Genomic DNA, 18,946 nt, shown 5'->3' with positions numbered 1-18,946 from the left:
TTCGATTGCTAATATAGATAATCTAGGGTACGGTACAAACGCACAGGACAAACGTTAGCAGCATAAACCTAGCCATCAATTGCAATGCTAATCGATTAGCAGGGCGGAAAAATATTTTAGGTTACTAAAGTGGAGCTTGGGAAGCATTATCTCGAGATATATATACGAGAAAAATTTCTGCTTCGGACAGGCTACGAAAAGTGGTGATGGGTAGATCTTTAGATAGCCTCAAGCTGCAGGTACCCCGCAAAATTTACCCCGCCTCCATGCCTGTCAAACCAGGAATCAAGCCAGGATGAGATTACGCGAATGAGATCAGTCCGGTATGTTGATACACCGAGAACCAAACAATTGGAATTTTACAAGCATCATGTCTGTAATGGCGTCCTGGCTTTGAAGCAATGATTGTCAAGACTGACTCCCACATCGCGAATTTTTTAATGGCTGGGAAAATTGCCAAGGTCAGCCGGAGCGCCTCAAGGGCTTTAATCCAGATATTTAGGTGTGCATCAGGTTTCGTAGGAGTATTGACTCAGATGATATATGCTAACCATGAAATGGACCCAAATATCATCATTCAGAGAGTGGCTTTTTGCCTCCATCGTCCACTACAAGTGGGGGCTTCGGTACTTCAACTCCATGCACCCTCCATACCATTCCGATATACCCATCGCTTACTACTGCCACATCTAGTACCTTATCCTCATCACTCTCTGGCAACTTGACTACTGCTCGGGCACTCAGCCTGCTTGATGCTGCGCCCTTCTCATGTCTAGGCACCTGCCATCCTACTCTCTTTAAAGCGATAATCTCATCTTTCAAAGGGCACGACACGATAACGAAGAAGCCCTCCGTCTGCGGCTTTGGAAAATATGGAGCATACATTCTATACTCATGCTCCTTCTGCAGCTTGGGAAAGTGTTGGGTATGCTTCCTATCGTCGTGCTTTGTTTGCGGCCCGGAAAGGCGTGGAGGGTACCTCCGGAAGTCGCGCTCCAGAGGCATATTTTTCCTCGAAATGTTCACTGTAAGTCCTAGGGTGCTAATCTCCGAAACGCTGACGACGAGATTCGGTATTGCATTAATAGTTTCGAAGAAAAGAGGAAGTCTAGCTTGTGAGACGCCAAGAAGACTTGCTGCCTTCTCAAGCACTTTCCGAGGAGTCGTAGCGGCATCGACGAGGGATTTCGGTTCTGTTTTAGAGTCTGAAATTCTCTTTTTCTCTAAATCAACGTCTACACCGGGGAGTATAGACAATGGGCCATCATCAGGCCAGCGGGCAGACTTGATGCACTGCATAAGCGTAATCATCATATTGCAACTTGTATCGAATCCTAGCTCTGTCAAAACATCAATAGACGCCTGGATAATACGGATGCTCTGGTCCAGCACTGAATTCAGGTCGCCTACGTAATCAGAAATCGGTAAAGTAATGCGCGAGAAATGGGCCTGGAGGAGTAAGAAAGCCTTAACGTGGGGATCCCACATTGGCAGACCAAACGAATCCGCTTTAAGCGGCAGATTATGTGACAGCTCGGCATTGATGAGGTCTTCATTATGGCGAACTGGCAGCTCGTCATATTCTGTTGCGCAGCACATCCATGAGAGGGCGTCTGCAAACGTAGCATTAGGTTTGGCATGCTTGATTAGATGCCGAATCGTCTTGTGCGAAAGATAGTAATAGCTCATAATCTTTCCGAGCGGAGTTGGGTTAACGTTTCCATTTAGATGGACAGTCACACAACCTGATTCTGCCAACTCATTCAATGATTTATCCACCAATTCTACCATGTAGTCGTTCGCCATGGCTTGCGCAGCCATGGTGCTGTGCTCCTCGGCAGAGATTTCAAGTCCATAGTATGACGGATTCTTATGCAGTCTGCGGAAGAAGAAAGTCCAGGTGAGATAATCGAGAGCATCTTGTTTAGAAGTGACGGTCTCCGCAGAGATTTCGGCACCCAAATGGTTATCCAAGACTTTATGCAGGGAAGATTCGACTGGAAATCCAGTATGGAGGAAGTGCTTATAGAAAGCCTTCTTCGAGTCTTGTGTGAAGATTCGAGCGATACCAGAAGAGTCAAACTGTGGACGCCCAGCGCGCCCAAGCATTTGGAGGACGTCTGTTAAATCCATGTCCCTGTAACCTTCAATTTTGGCGTCAAAAAATTGAGTGCCTTTCACGACAACAAGATGCGCTGGTAAATTGACTCCCCAGGCGAGTGTACTTGTAGCTACCAGGATCTGGATCTTATTGTTGCTAAAAAGCTCTTCCGCCAGCTGACGGTCAGACTCCACGAGACCTGCGTGATGTAGCCCGATCCCAAAGCTCAAAGCTTCACGAAGAGCCTCATCCTTTACCCGAGAGAGATTAAGCGCAAGGTCATCTTCGGGCATACGCACGAAACGTCTAGGGTTGTCCTCCATGCCGCAGAAGTTGATCAAATCCCTTGCAGTAAGTCGAGTCTGCCTTCGTGACGCAACGAAGACAATAACTGGCTTGTCGGGTGAGTGCGACTTAATGGCAAGGAATGTGGGTCGGTTCATAGACTGCATGAACGGGCAGAAACCTCGCTGCTCCGGGAAACCATCGATAAAGATTTCCAGTGGTACGGGTCTGACGGAATGCCGAAAGTTGAACAATCCCTCCTTCACACCAAGCCAATTTCCCAAATCGGTAGCATTTGCACAGGCAGTTGACATGCCCACAAGTCGTACGGAGCCTTTCTTTTGAGACGCGATGTAGTTCATTCTCGACACAATGATTTCTAGAATCGGGCCTCGGTCGCCGCCGAGGAGATGAATTTCGTCAATGATGACCAGGCTGACCTGCCGGACGTAGCCACGAGTTTGCCAGCTACGGCTAATGCCATCCCACTTCTCTGGGGTTGTAATAATGATATCTGCATCTCGAATTGTTCGCGTGTCGGGAGTATTGTCTCCAGTCAACTCAACGAGTTTCAGGCCCATGGGGCCTGTGAGACGTCGGCCCCAATCTTGCACTCGTTCGCGGACCAGAGCCTTCATTGGCGCAATGTATACGATCTTTGACCCTGGATTTTCCCGGAAGGCCCACCACATTGCTAACTCAGCAGCAACCGTTTTACCACTTCCAGTAGGCGAGCCAAGCAATACGTTTGCAGGAGTATGGTACATGCAATGAAAGATCTGTGTCTGCATGGGGTTGAAGTACTGAAAACGCTTGCCATATATCTCTTCCAACAGAGGATTCTTCAGCGCTGAGATGGGTAAAGGTTGTAGATTAAGGAGATCAGTATAAACGCTCTCAGTATCTGGTCTGATCAAGTGCTGGAACGAAATTGGATGAACTGTTTCGGCTCCAAGCCAGCAGTCAGATACCGCTCGAACGTATATCTGCGATGGCAATGGGTCAGTCAGCGGGATGGTGAAATTAAGCTCGTGGTCATCGAAAAGCTTCTTTCTCGAGAGGATGAAAAATTCATGGTGGTAAATTTCTGAGGTTTCCGAATTTTCCACCCAAATCCAGTAAGATTCCGAGTTCCCGTGATACCGATCATTCCAGGTGAAGTCTGGAGTGACATATAGGCGAATACGGAGGACATCTCGGTTCAGAGGAGCAATTTCAGCTTCTATGCTCAAGGTAGGGAAATTGGCCAATAATTTAGTAATGATAGTGCCCATTTTGTGGTTGTGAACCAACTGGCCTATCTCTGCGGCATCCATCTCGCGTAATGCTTCGATAGATGATACAGCGCCCTTTTCGTCAAGATTTCTCAGTACCGGCTGCGGAAGATCGAATTGGTGAAATGGATGTTGGTAAGCCCAGATCTGACGTTCGATAGATTTACATAGAGAAATAAGGACAAGACACTGATGACCCCAATGCCTGTTAAGAGCAATCATGAAGAGGGCGCGGCATATACGAGTAGCATTTTGTGCTACATATGCTGTGTCAGAAACAAGGGTATAGTCCTCGAGTCGCGCCCTTGAGATATGTGACTGGAGAAGAACATTAGTTTTGGCATGCGGCGTACCCAGATCCCCTCCAATTTGGCAGGGTACATAGTCTTCCTCGACTAGTCGTGTGAGCTCTTTCTCTTCGGTATCGCGAAACTGAATGTTGTCAAACTCCCCGCTCATACTGATCATTTTGAGGACATCAGCTTCTGTGGCACGCGGTCTCATCATAGTGTTGAAGATTTCAATACTAGTCTGCAAGACGTAGAACTCGCTAGCAATTCGACCAACATCCTTCGCTCGTAGCTCTTCGGTCACCTCATTGAATATGATCATCTGGCTTTGCTGCAGTACCCTGGCGGCGTCGATAACCAGGTTCCTCCGCCGCTGTACAAGCTGCGGGTCGTCGTTTTTTTCCTTCCAGTCGATGCCATATCCAAGAGGGTTTCGCTGCATACGGACAAATAGATACGAGTATCCAACCCATTGAACGGCCTCGGGAATGGAAGTGACGGTGCCTAGAGATATTTCTGCATTCAAGTTGTCCACAAGCTTCCGCGAAAATCTGGATTCTATGGGCTGCTGTTGTGTGACCGCTTTCAAGTAGTGATCGAGCTTGTCGTGAGTGGTGCAGATAAACCCAATGCCCGTATCTTGAAATTGCGGCCTACCTGCTCGACCGAAGATCTGTAAGACATCCAGGATTCCTACATCAACAAACTTGCCCTCCTGAGCGCTGTACATCTGTGTTCCTTTAATGATCACAGCAGCAGCCGGTAGATTGACTCCCCAAGCTAGCGTTGCCGTACAGCAGAGTACCTTCAATATACCTTCAGCAAATAGGCGCTCGATAAGATTCCTATCTGATCGGGGCATGCCAGCGTGATGAGTTCCCATGCCTTTCGGCAAAAGTTCGCGAAGCTCTCGGCCTTTGGAGGTTCTCATATCCCGTAAGGCAAGATCGTAATTTGGGTGAGAAGCTGGATCGAACAAGTCTGTACACTGGTTTTCCGTGGCCTTTTCGAATAATGTCCTAGCTGTTTTAACAGTGTCTTTTCTGGAATGTACAAAAACCATAACCTGATGTCCCAAACGGAGCATATCGGTCACTTTTTCGAAAGCGACTTCTTCCAGATTCTCTCTTGATTTTGCTGATTTCGGGTTCCCTTTCACTCCGATAAAATGTTGTTCGAGTGGAACAGGGCGGAACGATGCGTCGAAGTAAAACAGCCCAGCCATTTTGTTAACTTTCAAGAAATCGGCTACGTCGACATAATTTGGTAGTGTTGCAGAGAGGCCAACAATGCGGATTAGAGACTGAGTGCTTTCCACTTGGCGTTCTGTTCGGGCAACCAAAGACTCTAGCACAGCGCCTCGCTCATCGTGCAGCATATGGACTTCGTCAATAATAAGTAGACGGACCTTTTGAACAAGCTCAGTATCGCCAGTGCCTTTTCTTGTCACTACATCCCATTTCTCAGGAGTCGTTACAATAATTTGAGTCTGGACTATTTCCGCCTTGGTAAGATGCATGTCTCCAGTGAGTTCACGAACTTGGATTCCGAGCCAGGCCAGTCTCTTTCCAAGTTTCTCGGTTATCTCTGCTGCAAGAGCTTTCATTGGAGCCACATAGATGATCTTGAAGCCTTCGCTCAACACCGTAAATTCTTCAGCTTGTGGCTCATCAGAAGGGTTCGGCATAATGTTCTTGCTGATTGTATTCAGGATCGTGAGCATCGCTGCATCAGTTTTACCCTGTTTACGATATTAATCCTAAATAATCTTAGTACATGGAATTTGTCACTCACAGCACCAGTGGGGGCACAAATCAGCATGTTTTCACTCGTTCCGTAGGCAACCGGGTAGACCAGACTCTGCATGCGATTTAAGGACTTGTATCCTTTCAAAGTTCTTTGACAAAGACCATCCATTTCTTTGATTTCGATTAACTTCCGACCAGTTCCAAGAGTCCCGACTCGAGCCGCTGGGATGATATGTTCTTCATATTTCTGCATTTGATTTAGCACTTGAAGCAATCATAAATTATGGTTAATAATACCTCTTCATCACGATGCGTGCTCCCTACTGGTAGAGTATATGCCCTCCCATGCGCTGACAGCTTATTACCGGCTTCATGGGTTCTATAAACGTGAGGATATTGCGGTCCATCTCGATTGAGACTGGGTCCGAGAGCAGCATGCTTATGCTCGTGATCTTGGCGACGAAGGGCTTCTTCTCTCTCCTGTCTAGTTTGTAGACGGCCAACTACGCCATTTTCCTCAGCATCTACGCTGGAAGATCTAGTAACCTCACGGCGATGTTTGATTAAGTCAGCTACTGTGTCGAGTTCCTCATATCCTACAATATCGGCCAGTATCATTTGTAGCTCTTCATCTGTAACTCAGTAAGCTTCGTACCATTTGCATAAGCCCACTAGAGCTGTATACCATTGCTGTCTGAGGCCAGAACTACCATTATCTGCTCTTGCAATGCTGGTCCATTCAGTCCAGAGCTCTTCTGTGCAATAGTGTCACATTTCCGGCTTAGCCATGTTTGGTCGTAGACGTTCTGTGCAAGGCCTACTCCATCGACCTCATCCAGATGATCACTGCTATATTCATCCTCCCATTCGTCACTTATAAGGTCCCAAATATCATCCCCGCTACCTGTTCCAGATAGCTCATCATCATCTAGAACGATGTCTTGCCCGTAAGTGTGCGCATTCTCGCTATCTGTTGGTATCTTGAGTTCAGCGATGGCCTCCCGCATAGCCGTAAGCTGGGCAAGCCATTGTGACTGCGCATTGTCGAGTGAAGGGGACATTTCTGTCGTTTGATAGACGGGTGTTTTTCTTGTGTGGTAAGGATATCGAGGCGGAATATGGCGGCCTCAAATGACCGAGGTAGTTCCCAGGAAGGGAGTAGTGACTCTAAAGGGTGTACTACAGATTAGTAGGAGCCGAGTATGCTCATTACTACATTATTGCTATTCTCAGGTGAAATTTTGGTGCGGAATCTGACTCTCTTTCTTATCGATAACGGGCTCTAGTCAAGCCAGCCCTCAGCACAGCACAGCACCGCCACCACACGACTCAACACCACAGCTTCCAGGCGCCTACTTAAAGTCCCGAGTACTCCCATATATACGACTTCACGCCATATCACTCTCCACTCCTACGCATCCAATACATTATAATGAAGATCCTCTACATCGGTGTAGGCCTCTCCCATCCCCGTACATGTCTCAACATTGCTGACCGCATCTTCAGATCCTCAAGAACGAGCAGAAGCCCGCGGTGGAGCTTTGCTCGGAGCGTGACCTGTCTTCATACTCGCGCTTCACCAAGTCAAGCGTCGGCGAATTCATGTCGCTTTTCTCGAAGACCGTTGCAGAGCGGACAAAGCCCGGACAACGCCAGGATGTGGAGGAGCAATGTACGACTATTTACCTCTCCGTCTCCCCCCGGTTATATTCTCAGAAGAGCTGACCAGATGCGCTTTCAGCTTACACATTCCACGCCTACGGCCGAACCGAAGGTGTTGCTGGAATCATCATATCGGATCATGAGTAGGAATACCAACTACACCGATGCCATGTACACAACAAGCTCACCTGAAGCAGGTACCCAGCACTAGTAGCACACCAGCTGCTTTCAAAAGTCGTTGATGAATTCCTCGCTAAATACCCCCGAAGCCAATGGGCCAACTCAAACGCCGAACTGCCTTTCCCCGAACTCAAAGAGTACATTGTGAAATACCAGGACCCGCAGCAGGCGGACAGTATCATGAAGATCCAGAAAGAACTGGACGAGACCAAGATTGTGTTGCACAAGACCATCGAAAGTGTCCTGGAGCGGGGCGAGAAGATTGATAGTTTGGTGGCCAAGTCCGATGGGTTGAGTGCGCAGAGTAAGATGTTCTATACACAGGTATGCGGGTAATTTTTAGATTGATATTCTGCGAGATGTACAAGCTAACATTTATTGTTTGATCACAGGCAAAGAAACAAAACTCCTGTTGTATCGTCATGTAATTTGGAGAATGAGTTGTTCCCATGAGTTTAGCGTTGTCTCTATGAGTCTGGTAGTCTACACACAATATATAATCCACATACCCCCAATTGCTAAACACTGAGTTGACGGACTTTACGAGCATGGAAGCGTCAGGACACGGCCAAGTGATCTAGTTCTATACGTGACCCTTCCGTCTCTATGGATTAACGATACTGTACATCTCCGCTGGAGTAGATGCCTAGACTACTTATAATTGAAGCCTATGTAGCTATGATACAGTTAAATCTCTTTAATACGATACCGTTTGCTCGGCTGAACGCATCGTAATACCAATAGTATTCTTATATTAAAAGCCACATGTAGGGTAAATAAGCAGGAAAAACGGGGATTTAATACTTGAAAGGGCTTAAGACATCTACCTTACGGGCCAAATAGGGCTCTTTCTCATACAAATTCTCTATTGGTTATACCGATATTGTTAGTAGGTGCTTAACGATATCGTCAAACGTCAGATCATCGTAATATTACACTAAAAATGTTACGGACCTTATATCGGTAGTAGTACGGCTACTAAGGGAGGACATGAACGGACTAGTGGTGGAAGCGCGGGAGGCGCTGGAATCAGTCGAAACATATTATTTCATAAATCAGACCCTCGGGAGACCGTTGGTGCGTGCACTACGCGCACGGGCGGGCATACTGCTCCTTATTAACCAACGAATTCTCTCCCAAGGGTCTGAGAGCTTATGGGCCTCGTTTTAGTAAGAAGTGAATATTTTAAGAATTGAATTTTGTGTATTTTTACGAGCTATGTCCTAGCCACGAGAGTTAATATATATTTTATTAATGCAATAGATTCTTCACTGTACCAATGGCGAGGGCTCCAAAATTTTAAATTCGGTACAGGCAAAACCCCTCAGTACGATACCGGGTATATAACGATACCATTGTTATTTATATTACCGGCGTAGGCGGAATAAGGCGGGACGACGGTTGTGATAGCGTTACGCGGGGATATTCCTTGACACGGGTCTGTACGCGAACACTATTTTTAAAACTACGTGTACATCTATATAGAATTTAAAATACCGTTCTGCAATAAGAACGAGTATTAGCTACCTTATATTAAGCGAATCAACTCCGAAGATTACAGTAAGCTTATATATTAATATACTATAAAATCGAAGGCTTTAAATATCTAAGCGCGGGCCACCCCTCCGTTGGACGCAAATTGCCGTGTCAAGGGATAAAGCGACGTTGTAAGAAATTAGGGATTTTATGCGAAGAGTGGGAGGGCCGACGTCAGCAGTTGGACCGGATCGTAATCGATGAGTGTCACATTGTTTTAAACCGTAGGTACACGTTCCGAAAGCAAATGCAGCAGTTGGGTAACCTGGCCGGTTCTAATCTTGATAGGGAAGCAATATCTATATGACTCGCCACTGTCGCAATGACATGCGCGATTGATTTTCATATGATATGAAGCCATGGTGGTGGATATTCCCACAATATGGACAGCGGATATAGACTGTCTGCATTCTACCATAAGATGCAACTTCATGAAGTCCTCTTCCTTCTCCTACGCCTTCTCTTCTCCATTCTAATTGATGAAGCAGGATTGGGCCATATCTGGTCAAGTGGCAGGTTTTTTTTTGTTTCGAAAGTTCGCAAATGCCTGCCTAGCTGCCGGAGATCCGCTTCAAGAGAAAACATGTCTTTTGTGGCAGATAAAAGCGTTTGAGGATGGGGCTAGAAAAGCGGGGAGCGGCAAAGCAGGCTTTTATCGTGCGGGACAGCCGTGACGACTGACAGCCACCGAAAATCCCTTAAGCCCCTGCTGACTTTTCTACGCGAATTTCCTGCTTTAAATTATAATAGAGGACTCGATCCATTGCAATGACGATTCATGGACTTGGCATCGCGGCGGTGACGACTGGACGGGCTTTCGCTACTCGCGATTTTTTGAACTCTACAATAAATTATTAGTGGTAGGACCGGATGCGACTAGCGCCTCTCATGCCCATACCCCGAATTGAAAGAACCAGGTGAAAATGTGGACGCAATTGCTCAGTTCACGTGATGTCTAGGGATGCTTGGTGAAACGCGACGCTGGGACCATGTTTGCCTGTTACCAGTCGCTTGCTCGCCTGACTTTCTGTGTAACCACATCTTTCCAGTTGGATTGGGGGCCTTCTGGCGGGATTAAATTCCATCCGCCCATTTAATGAACAAGAATCAAACAGAATTCTTTAAACGGATATCAGCTACCGCAGAGCCTTCAAAATGGGACTTCAACCTATCGCTCATAATGCCCAGGTCCAGCGCTTGACAACTGCTCTCAAGAATATCTGTCGGGACTATCCGGCTGGAGGTACTGTGCTTCGTGAGCTCTTGCAAAATGCTGATGATGCGGGAGCTACGGTCGTGGTACTCAACCTGTGAGCCTCGTACAGGACTAGAATTAATTGAAATACCAGCGATTCATTCTCGACGAAAGAACTCACCCGACAGACCAACTCATCGATCCTAAACTTGAACCATATCAAGGCCCAGCTCTACTGGCATACAATAATGCCATATTTACCGACACAGACTTTTCCAACCTCTCCCGCCTTGGTGACTCTTTGAAGCTCAAAGACGGTTCAACGACAGGCAAGTTTGGACGAGGCTTTAATTCTGTACGTGTCCCCTGAAAATAGATGCCTAGGAAAGTTTGCTTATTGTGCAGGTGTATAATTGGACCGACTCACCATCAATTGTCTCACGCGAGCGTCTGCTCATCCTAGATCCTCACCTCGAATGGTCTGAGGGTGGCCCCGTGTATGATTTTGTGGCAAATTCTAGGGAGGCTGCGATACGGAACCATATGGCAGCCTTCCAGACCGTCATGGAGCACTTTGACCGGCATCTGGGAGGTACCGTCATTCGAATTCCGCTACGTACTGAAGCGCAAGCAACAAAAAGCGAGATTTCCGACCGTGGAACAACTGTTTCGGAAGTGCTGGAGGTTTTTCAGAGCTTTGCGTCTGAGTTTGGGAACAACGGATTACTGTTTATGAGGAATATAGAGAAACTTGAAATCGGATCTGCAGCAGGGATATCAATCGGAATCGAGATGATAAATGGCGAAACGCTTCGATCGTAAGTGAAACGAATGCGTCTCTTAAAATACTCTTGCTGACTAGGGTTAAAAACCTATAGGCACAAATCAAAGGTCAATAATGCCGTGAAGAGTTCTCTGAAGAACCTAGAATATTCTTTCGATTATTCTTTCGAAGCAGGAATTGAGTATAGATCTGCTGGAGAATCAATGAAGACTACGTTCGTTGTTCACCACAGCATACTACCTGGTTTGATGGATAGCGACCTGAGAGATTGGGCACAAGACCAGAAATTAGTACCTTGGGTTGCAGTTGCAGCGCAGTTTCCAGTAAGCAGATTTCCAAGCAAAATTTGGCGACTTTACGACTGATTGTTGCACAGATACAGTGCCCGGAGGAGATAAAAGGATCGCTATTCACAGTCTTGCCACTGCCAATCCCGACTAGTCAGCCTGTCCACATCCATGGGCTCTTCAGCATATCACCCGACCGCGCGAGATTGTATCAGTTCAACGATAGAAGCACCCAAGATCAAACCCCAGCCAGATGGAACAATTGGTTATTGCAGGGACCAGTTCCAGTAGCCTGGGCAAGGCTCCTCAGCTACTTAGCCCATCTCCATCCTCGCCAACCAGCTTTTGGACAGTGGCCGCAGAGCATAGACGACGCCCGAGACCCCTTGAGCAACGCTACAGCGAACTTGATAGGGGTTATTGACAAAGAGCGTCTCGCTCTGTGGCCTACGGAGGTAGGCTATGTAACAGCGAACGAGGGTTTGCTAGATGCAGGAGACGAGCCGGAGGCCTTGAGAGACGCTCTTCGCGAAGCGAAAGCGCCAATTGTTTACATTTCACAACAACTTCGGCAGAGAGCTAAGAAGCTTTTCAAGGATCGTGTTTTGTGTCCCCGGAGCCTCTGTTCCTTCTTGAAACACGAGAGCAGTCGGATTAGCCTGTGGAGTGATCAAACAAAGCACAGAATCCTCGAATATCTCTTATCCGAGCCGGGATTCATCGATTACGACGGTCTTGAACTATTTCCATTTCAGGATGGGAATTATCGGTCAATCGGAGACTACACTGCGTTCGTTCATCGAGACGAATTTGAAAGAGGCCTCTTTTGCCTCGAGGATTTTCGTAACCTCGATCTTGACACACTTTCGGCAGCGGCGCAGCGCGCTTTGAGAGATGGGTGTGAAAATTCGACCATACATCCCTCTATTCGCTATCGTTCAGCCAATTGCTTGAGAGATTATTGCATGAGCACTATGTTCAAGAATGTACCAGAAGATCGAGACATGGTTGTACTGGGAAAGGAACCTACTGCATTTGTCTCAAAAGTGTGGACCTGGATATCAATGCGTCGTATCGACATTCTTGATAAAGATATCTCCTGCCTTTGGCTACTTCCGTTGAGCAATGGTCATCATCGAAATGTCAAACCACGAAGCTCATCCTCGCAGGTATACTTCGCTCCTGTGGGGGAAATAGGCGAGCTGATGTGGAAATTCGATGCCAAATCATCTGCAAGGCCGCTGCCATTGCTCGATATAGGACCAACAGGACTTGCTCCTAGTTTCGTGTCAATTCTTACGAAAACTCCGGATATTATGTCAAACCTGTTTATCAAGGACGCCAGCAGCATAGTTTTATTTCTTCAGTGGTTGCATCGGACATCTCCCTTGGTTGATGATGCAGCAGATGAAGAAAAACTTCTGATAGCAAGGCTCGTCGCATCGCATTTACCTCAGCCGTTCACTTCGTTGGAACGCAAAGTTGTCGTCCTAGCTCTTGGTTTTCTTCAAATATTCCAAAAGATATCGTGGAAGGCAGAAGGGGGCAGAATGTTAGTGAGACCCCTTCGGTGTCTCTTAGTCCTAACTAACAGACGATAGGGAGCCCGTTTTAACATGGACCAATCTCAATTCCTGTAGCAAATCGATCGGACTCCTCGACGGTATCAGCCCAGTCCCTAGGATTAACGGTGTTCAGTTCTTAATTGCGAACTGGTCAAACCCTTCAAGACAAATCCTTCAAAAACTTGAGCTCGCCGATTGTCTCGGGTCAGTTCAAATCATACAGGATCACATCATTCCCGCCTGGAGAAGTGGGCAGGATAGTAATTGGACTTTCTCTTGCAAAGAGCAAATGGCAGAATTCATTCTCCGCCAATTTTCTTTCTTATCCCTTAACGTTCAGGTCAGACTTCAGGCACTCCCCATGGTTCCTGTTACGCAGCTGAATGGAAAGGAAACTTCAAGATTTGCACTCGCCGCAGAGCTTATTGATCCGTCTGTACCTGAGCTGAAAGGATTATGTTTCGATGACGAAGAAATATTTCCAAAGAAAGGCTTCTTTGGGAACTTCAGCGTTGCCTTGAAAGGATGTGGTTTGAAGTCGGCAGTGGATGAAGCTGTGGTTGAACATCGAGTACGCTGCTACGCAAATACCAAGTATCCATTGTTGGACATACAGAAGCGTGCTCAAAGGCTATTGCAATCTGCCTGCAGCTGGACTTCGCCATTGAAGGAACTGGAAGGCTCGGACCTGAGACGACTCATATGGCTCCCGACGGTTGACCTGAGTGGTACCCTGTCGTTGAAAGCCTCAGATGAATGCCGGGGCCATAGAGATCGACTGTTGGTCAGTTCTCAGCTCCCAATCCTTACAATTTCTATATCAACTGAGTGGGAAGCGCGGCTCGGCTGGAATAACAAATTACCAGGTGGCATTCTGCTTTCGCAGCTCAGTTTTGGCATTCAAAGGAAGGATCGGCAAATTGTTGACGCAGTCCTCACCTACATCTCGCAAGATGACCTTACGGAGCCGTTAGCCAATGCATTAATGAATCTTCCTTGCGTTCTTGCCAGCAGCGGCTTGTTCGTCGTACCATCACAGGCCTTCCGTCCACCAAAGGGATCTATTGGTGGATGCGAACGTCTACAGCCATATCTTGCAAACGTTGACCGCAAGTTCTGGCAAGATCATCGAGATCTGCTAACAAAACTTAAAGTTGGAGATCGACTACATCCAAATGATCTACTGAAAGTCCAAATGAGATTAGAGGCGAAACCGGTGCTTGAAGAATCTGATGTAGCCGTTGCAATCGAGATCCTTAACCTGGCCAGCAAGTTTCCACGGGATTCCTTAGCGGGCCTAAAAGTCATCAGTGAAGCTGGAGAGTTTTATCCAATTCAAGATATCAACTTCAACGATCTTGGCCCTTTAAAACTGAAGCAGAAGGTCAACCTTACTCATCCAGAAATTCCGTTCAGAACAATCCAGAGACTTGGGATTGGCAGTTTGAGGGAGCGATTGATTAAAGGGATGTTGGAGATTGAAGATGATGACGATGAGGATGAGTTCGATCAGCGGGAGAATGTGACAACACGTATTGCAGATACTTTGGATCGATATCCAGTTGAATCGACTTTCAGAGAATATCTCGCAAATGCGGACGATGCTAAAGGAGCGTCAAGAATCAGCTGGCTATTGGACGAAAGAGTTCACCCTCACCACAGTCTTCTTACGCCCGAAATGGAACTGTTTCAAGGCCCAGCATTTCTAGTCCACAATGATGGAGGTAAGTCATCTTCGATCCTTTGATTTCAATATATTCTTAGAAATACCCTTAGTCTTTAGCGACGGTGACTTCAAGGGTTTCAAAAACGTAGGGGAAGGGAGTAAAGCACACGATAAGGAGACTATTGGCCAATTTGGGCGGGGCTCTCAGACAATGTATCACTGGACAGATGTTCCTATGATCTTGTCGGGAAGATATTTGCTTATCCTCGAGTAAGTTCGATTAATCTTCATCCTCTCTAGTACTGATTAGTTCCGTACAGCCCCCGCCGAGAGGTTTTACCAAGAAGCCAGATCACAGGAAAACACAAGCCGGGTGTTAAACTGAAATTATCCAAACTTAAATATGTTTGCCCAGATCAGCTTGCCCCATTCGAAAGTTTATGGGGCTATACTCAAGGTCTCGACAACTACCCTGGGACCATCTTTCGCTTTCCACTTCGGACTGCCAAGACGAAATCTATCTTGAGAACAAGCAAGAGAAACTTGAACAGTGGCGAAGTCCTCCGGCTCATGGATACTTACTTCAACGAGGCTCGTATATCGTTACTATTCCTGAGACGGATCAAATCAATATCTTTCAGCACTCATGTGAATCCTAATGGTGGGTGGTCTGTTACTAGACGACTGCCATTGGACGAGGATGCAAAGTCATTCTCTGAGCTTGTTATATGTGAATTCGTCAACAATCTGGAGTACGGTACTCAAATAACTGGCAAAGACAAATGGTGGGTTGCTATTGAGGATTTACATCCAGCGGCCGACCATCTTCCAGACAGCTCGAGGAGGGTAATGAAAAATGTTGAGTGCGGGCTCGCCGCTCTGATTTCTTCGGCATTCGACGGTTGTGATCGTAACATCATACCTCCGAAGCCTATCCAGTCGAGGATGTTCAACACCCTTCCGTTACCAATATCTTCAGATCTTCCAATTCACATCCATGCTACTTTTCTGCTCTCCGGTGACCGGCAGTCTATAGCAGTAGACGAATGTGGCATACAATCTCATGGATCCGAGTGGAATAGATATCTTCTACAAGATGCCCTGCCAAAGTTGTACTTACTATTCCTTGACGACATTGGAACGCAGGTTCGGCAAGGTGTATTCGACTTTTGGCCTCAGGAAGAGCCGCCCAAAAGAAGTTGCGGGGAGCTTCTTTGTGCTTCGTTCTGGAAGGAATTGCCCAAGAGTTCACGACGACTTTTCCCGAAGGCTCAGCTGACTATGGGGCTTCGTCATCGCCGAGCTGCCGAACTATTTGATATCAATCAAGCAGTATTTGACTTCTTACCGAAGAGTCAGTCCGAGATACTTGCTGCTCTACTTATTTCGTTGGAAGTAAAACTAGTCCGCCATATCCCAACAGAAGTTGCGAAACATCTCAAGGAGGTACAGCCAAAAGTGAAGTCTGTTGCAGGACCGATGTTACGGGAACTCTTTAAGTCGGATAGAAGCAGAATATGCCTACTAAAAGAATTGGCTGAGAAACCACTTATACTGGAAGTGCTATTCCGCCAACTAATTCCGGCCGACGCTGACCTTAACGACTTGGATGGCTGCCACCTTCTTCCCCTCGCAGATGGAAGCTTGGCTACATTAAAGTATGTTGATCCTAATGATGCCCAATCATCGAAGTACTACGTGGCTTCCGAGAAAGAGTTGAAGCTCTTCGAATTCGCATCAAGATATTTAGTGACCTCAAGCACTGGTACCACACTTGGGCCAATTCTAAAAAGTGGAAAGTTTAATTTGACCAGGTTGCGACTCTGTCATATCAGGAAACTATTGGAGATGAGACCTGTAGTCTCAACCCCGAATCCGGAAGCAGAGAGATGGCTCACCGAATTTTGGGAATTCTGGAACGGGAACATCGATTCATCTCTACCCTCGTCGAATATTGATGATTTTGGTGTTAAGATATTTCGAGCGACACGCGGTGGCGTCGGCACATACGCTACGCCGGTAGAATTCCAGCAACTTGCGGCGGTGGTGGAGCCTTCGATTTTTGAGCATCAATGGCTGTGCAACAAAATCCCCGGCCTTTATCGCTTCAACACCAAATTCATGCCAAAATCGCTCATGGACAACGAAAAGTCTTTCCACAAAGATATTTCCTTTTATAGATTTGTTCGGGCGCTACGAGTACTTGCGGGCCATTCTGGAGTCGGGACCTTCGTCGAGACTCATCTGGACCCTGCCGACGTGAAGGTAATATTTTCCCGACAAAACCTAAATATTATCATAAATTTTGCTTTAGATCCGAAATAAATACTGACAATAAAGCAATTAGATACTTCGAAGTCTCGTTATATCCCACCTTTGGAACCAATTTTTTAGCAGTGAATCTGAACAATTCCTCAGTCTCAGCGCCGATTTGAAATCGATTCCTCTCTGGCCAAGTTTCCATGCGTCTTCCACGGATAAGTTAATACCTGCCAATAATGCCTTGATGGCCGTAAACAATCACCTTTTAATTCCATGGATGAAAGACCGTCATCGATTCGTCGATCCTCAATTTTCAAGGGATTCCAGAAACCACGGTTGCCTCTTAGCATTGGGAGTTAAGAAACTATCAACCGAAGTACTTCTCAACGACTACGTGCTGCCACTGCCATCGACTCTAAGTGACACTTACTGGCAGCATTTCAAACCACTTATTGCTGCTATTTCTGGTACCACATTTTCTGCAGATTCTCCGTATACCCTTTTGTCTACTTTAAAGCAGAGCAAACTTGCAGCTGATGAAAATCGCAACTTAAGAAAACCATGCGAGCTCTACGACCATCAAGACCAAATCTTTGTATCAGCTTTCAGACACCAAAGAGAAGCTAGATTCCTCCATGATAGCGTGAAGGAGTATCGATTGTTTTGGTTGAGAGTGGGTCTTCGTCACCGAGTGGATAGTTTCATTAACCCTGAAGACTATATCCAATGTCTTCAAGTAATGAAACTCCGTCTGAGTGCCGAGGATCGACGCATGGATCCACACCTTGAGCAGGATAGCCGGACAGTTTTGTCTCCGTTGACTACTCCTAATTCCAACATTCAGAGGTTTGGTGCCTATGACTGGTTGGCTATTTCACAGGAGAGTGTTTTTCTATCCATAACAGCTTTCAATGCCGAATCTGAATACAGACAAAATATCATGGCCTCAGTGGCTACTAAGCAGCGACTACTATGTCTCTCCAAGGTTATTTCCCATGACTATGTTGGAATTTGTTGGAGTCAGACTTCATTTCCCATTCACCAACCAATAAGAGAGGTTCTGGGTAAGGTTCCTGGCAACGGCCAGCCAAAAGTAGATATAGTATGGCGACATCTGGAGCAGATGAAGGACGTTGCCCAGCACCTGAAACGATACCAAATTCGCGACTTTCTTGCTGATCTGTATCTCACCTACGAATACCTCCAAGACCGCCTCCAGGAGAGTATGGCCGGCTTTAATCTCAAGAATAGTGCAATTTGGCTGAATCTAAATACGTCGGATCACAATGCTGTGCTATTGGATGATATCAAGTCGTCTTGGCATATGATTGAGGAGCTTGTCCTATCCAGTTCATTCGATGCTGGGCCAATAAAAGCGGTCAGACCAGGTCTGATGCGTTATGAGAAGCTATTAAGAGCTTTGGGCTGCAGCTCTATCATCTACCCTACTGTCACACGTCCCGAGCTCCACTCCGGTCGGACTGTATCAAATTCATTGCGGCAACTGAGGCGTGAAGGGAAGTTAATAGATATCAAATACTCCACCGAAGGCAAAATCATCTACGCACATCGAGTGGTATTAGCTGCGATATCGGAGAAGTGTGCTCTCCAATTCAGTGGCAGATGGAAAGTGGATGATGTGATCGAGTATGATAAGGACGTTGATCCTGAGGACTTTTTATCTTACCACACCTTGTCGACAATAATCAACTACGCTTATGAGGATGAAATCAATTGGGAAGAAATGGAGGTCTCGGAGAGTGACGATGCAGACGCCAAAGCTGTGAAGCTCGACCTGCTCTTAGATGTCCACAAGGGCGCTGACTACTGGTTGATCCCTGCTTTGGCATCTCAAGTCGAAGATAAGATTCTAATCGCAGGTAGAGCATTCATAAATCTTGAGAATGTTATAAGGATTCGGGAGCGCGCAGAGCAGGTGCGAGCCAAGGCTGTCGAGAGAATGTGTGCAGAGTTTATTGAGCAGAATCGTGATACTGTGGAGAAAGTTCATTCCGGAATATTTTGAGGGCATAATACTTTCGAGAGGCTTCTGGGAAGATGGTGGGATTTGGACATACTCAGCAGATCTAAATATGCTTTTTGCGTTAGGC

At 46.6% G+C, this 18,946-nt stretch overlaps 4 protein-coding genes across 4 annotated transcripts; 3 read left to right on the top strand and 1 right to left on the bottom strand.

Moving 5' to 3' along the window:
• Nucleotides 1-573: 573 nt before the first annotated feature.
• Nucleotides 574-6,759, bottom strand: K441DRAFT_676193 (Sec63-domain-containing protein; the record flags this gene model as incomplete). The annotated part of the gene is made up of 4 exons (XM_067650928.1): nucleotides 574-5,691; nucleotides 5,745-5,945; nucleotides 5,996-6,330; nucleotides 6,384-6,759. The coding sequence occupies 4 exons, from the start codon at nucleotides 6,757-6,759 to the stop codon at nucleotides 574-576; spliced, it is 6,030 nt and encodes a 2,009-aa protein (XP_067505799.1).
• Nucleotides 6,760-6,920: 161 nt separating this feature from the next.
• On the top strand, nucleotides 6,921-8,350 carry K441DRAFT_657725 (snare-like protein). The gene is made up of 5 exons (XM_067648230.1): nucleotides 6,921-7,151; nucleotides 7,205-7,370; nucleotides 7,440-7,503; nucleotides 7,558-7,864; nucleotides 7,933-8,350. Exons 1-5 carry the CDS (start codon nucleotides 7,131-7,133, stop codon nucleotides 7,966-7,968), a joined length of 594 nt encoding a protein of 197 aa, XP_067505798.1. The 5' UTR covers nucleotides 6,921-7,130; the 3' UTR covers nucleotides 7,969-8,350.
• A 901-nt stretch (nucleotides 8,351-9,251) lies between these two features.
• On the top strand, nucleotides 9,252-9,682 carry K441DRAFT_633538 (uncharacterized protein; the record flags this gene model as incomplete). Its single annotated transcript, XM_067646376.1, has 1 exon — nucleotides 9,252-9,682. A coding segment is annotated over exon 1 (222 nt), but the record flags the coding sequence as incomplete, so codon positions are not given.
• Nucleotides 9,683-10,231: 549 nt separating this feature from the next.
• K441DRAFT_676191 (uncharacterized protein) lies at nucleotides 10,232-18,861 on the top strand (the record flags this gene model as incomplete). Its single annotated transcript, XM_067650927.1, has 9 exons — nucleotides 10,232-10,375; nucleotides 10,426-10,626; nucleotides 10,677-11,089; nucleotides 11,150-11,378; nucleotides 11,432-12,894; nucleotides 12,944-14,631; nucleotides 14,684-14,843; nucleotides 14,894-16,838; nucleotides 16,921-18,861. 9 exons carry the CDS (start codon nucleotides 10,232-10,234, stop codon nucleotides 18,859-18,861), a joined length of 8,184 nt encoding a protein of 2,727 aa, XP_067505796.1.
• Between the last annotated feature and the right edge of the window lie 85 nt (nucleotides 18,862-18,946).

This window comes from Cenococcum geophilum, assembly GCF_001692895.1.
Source record: "Cenococcum geophilum 1.58 unplaced genomic scaffold K441scaffold_14, whole genome shotgun sequence".
NCBI lineage: Eukaryota > Fungi > Ascomycota > Dothideomycetes > Gloniales > Gloniaceae > Cenococcum > Cenococcum geophilum.
Note: the sequence above shows the minus strand (reverse complement) of the source record. Positions and strands in the feature narration are given on the sequence as shown.

Bases quoted from the DNA above. Each gene is read 5' to 3' on its own strand.
- K441DRAFT_657725 (XM_067648230.1), top strand. From the start codon at position 7,131: ATGAAGATCCTCTACATCGGT. The intron at 7,371-7,439 runs GTACGACTATTT...ATGCGCTTTCAG, and splicing joins CCAGGATGTGGAGGAGCAAT to CTTACACATTCCACGCCTAC. The intron at 7,504-7,557 runs GTAGGAATACCA...CACCTGAAGCAG, and splicing joins ATCATCATATCGGATCATGA to GTACCCAGCACTAGTAGCAC.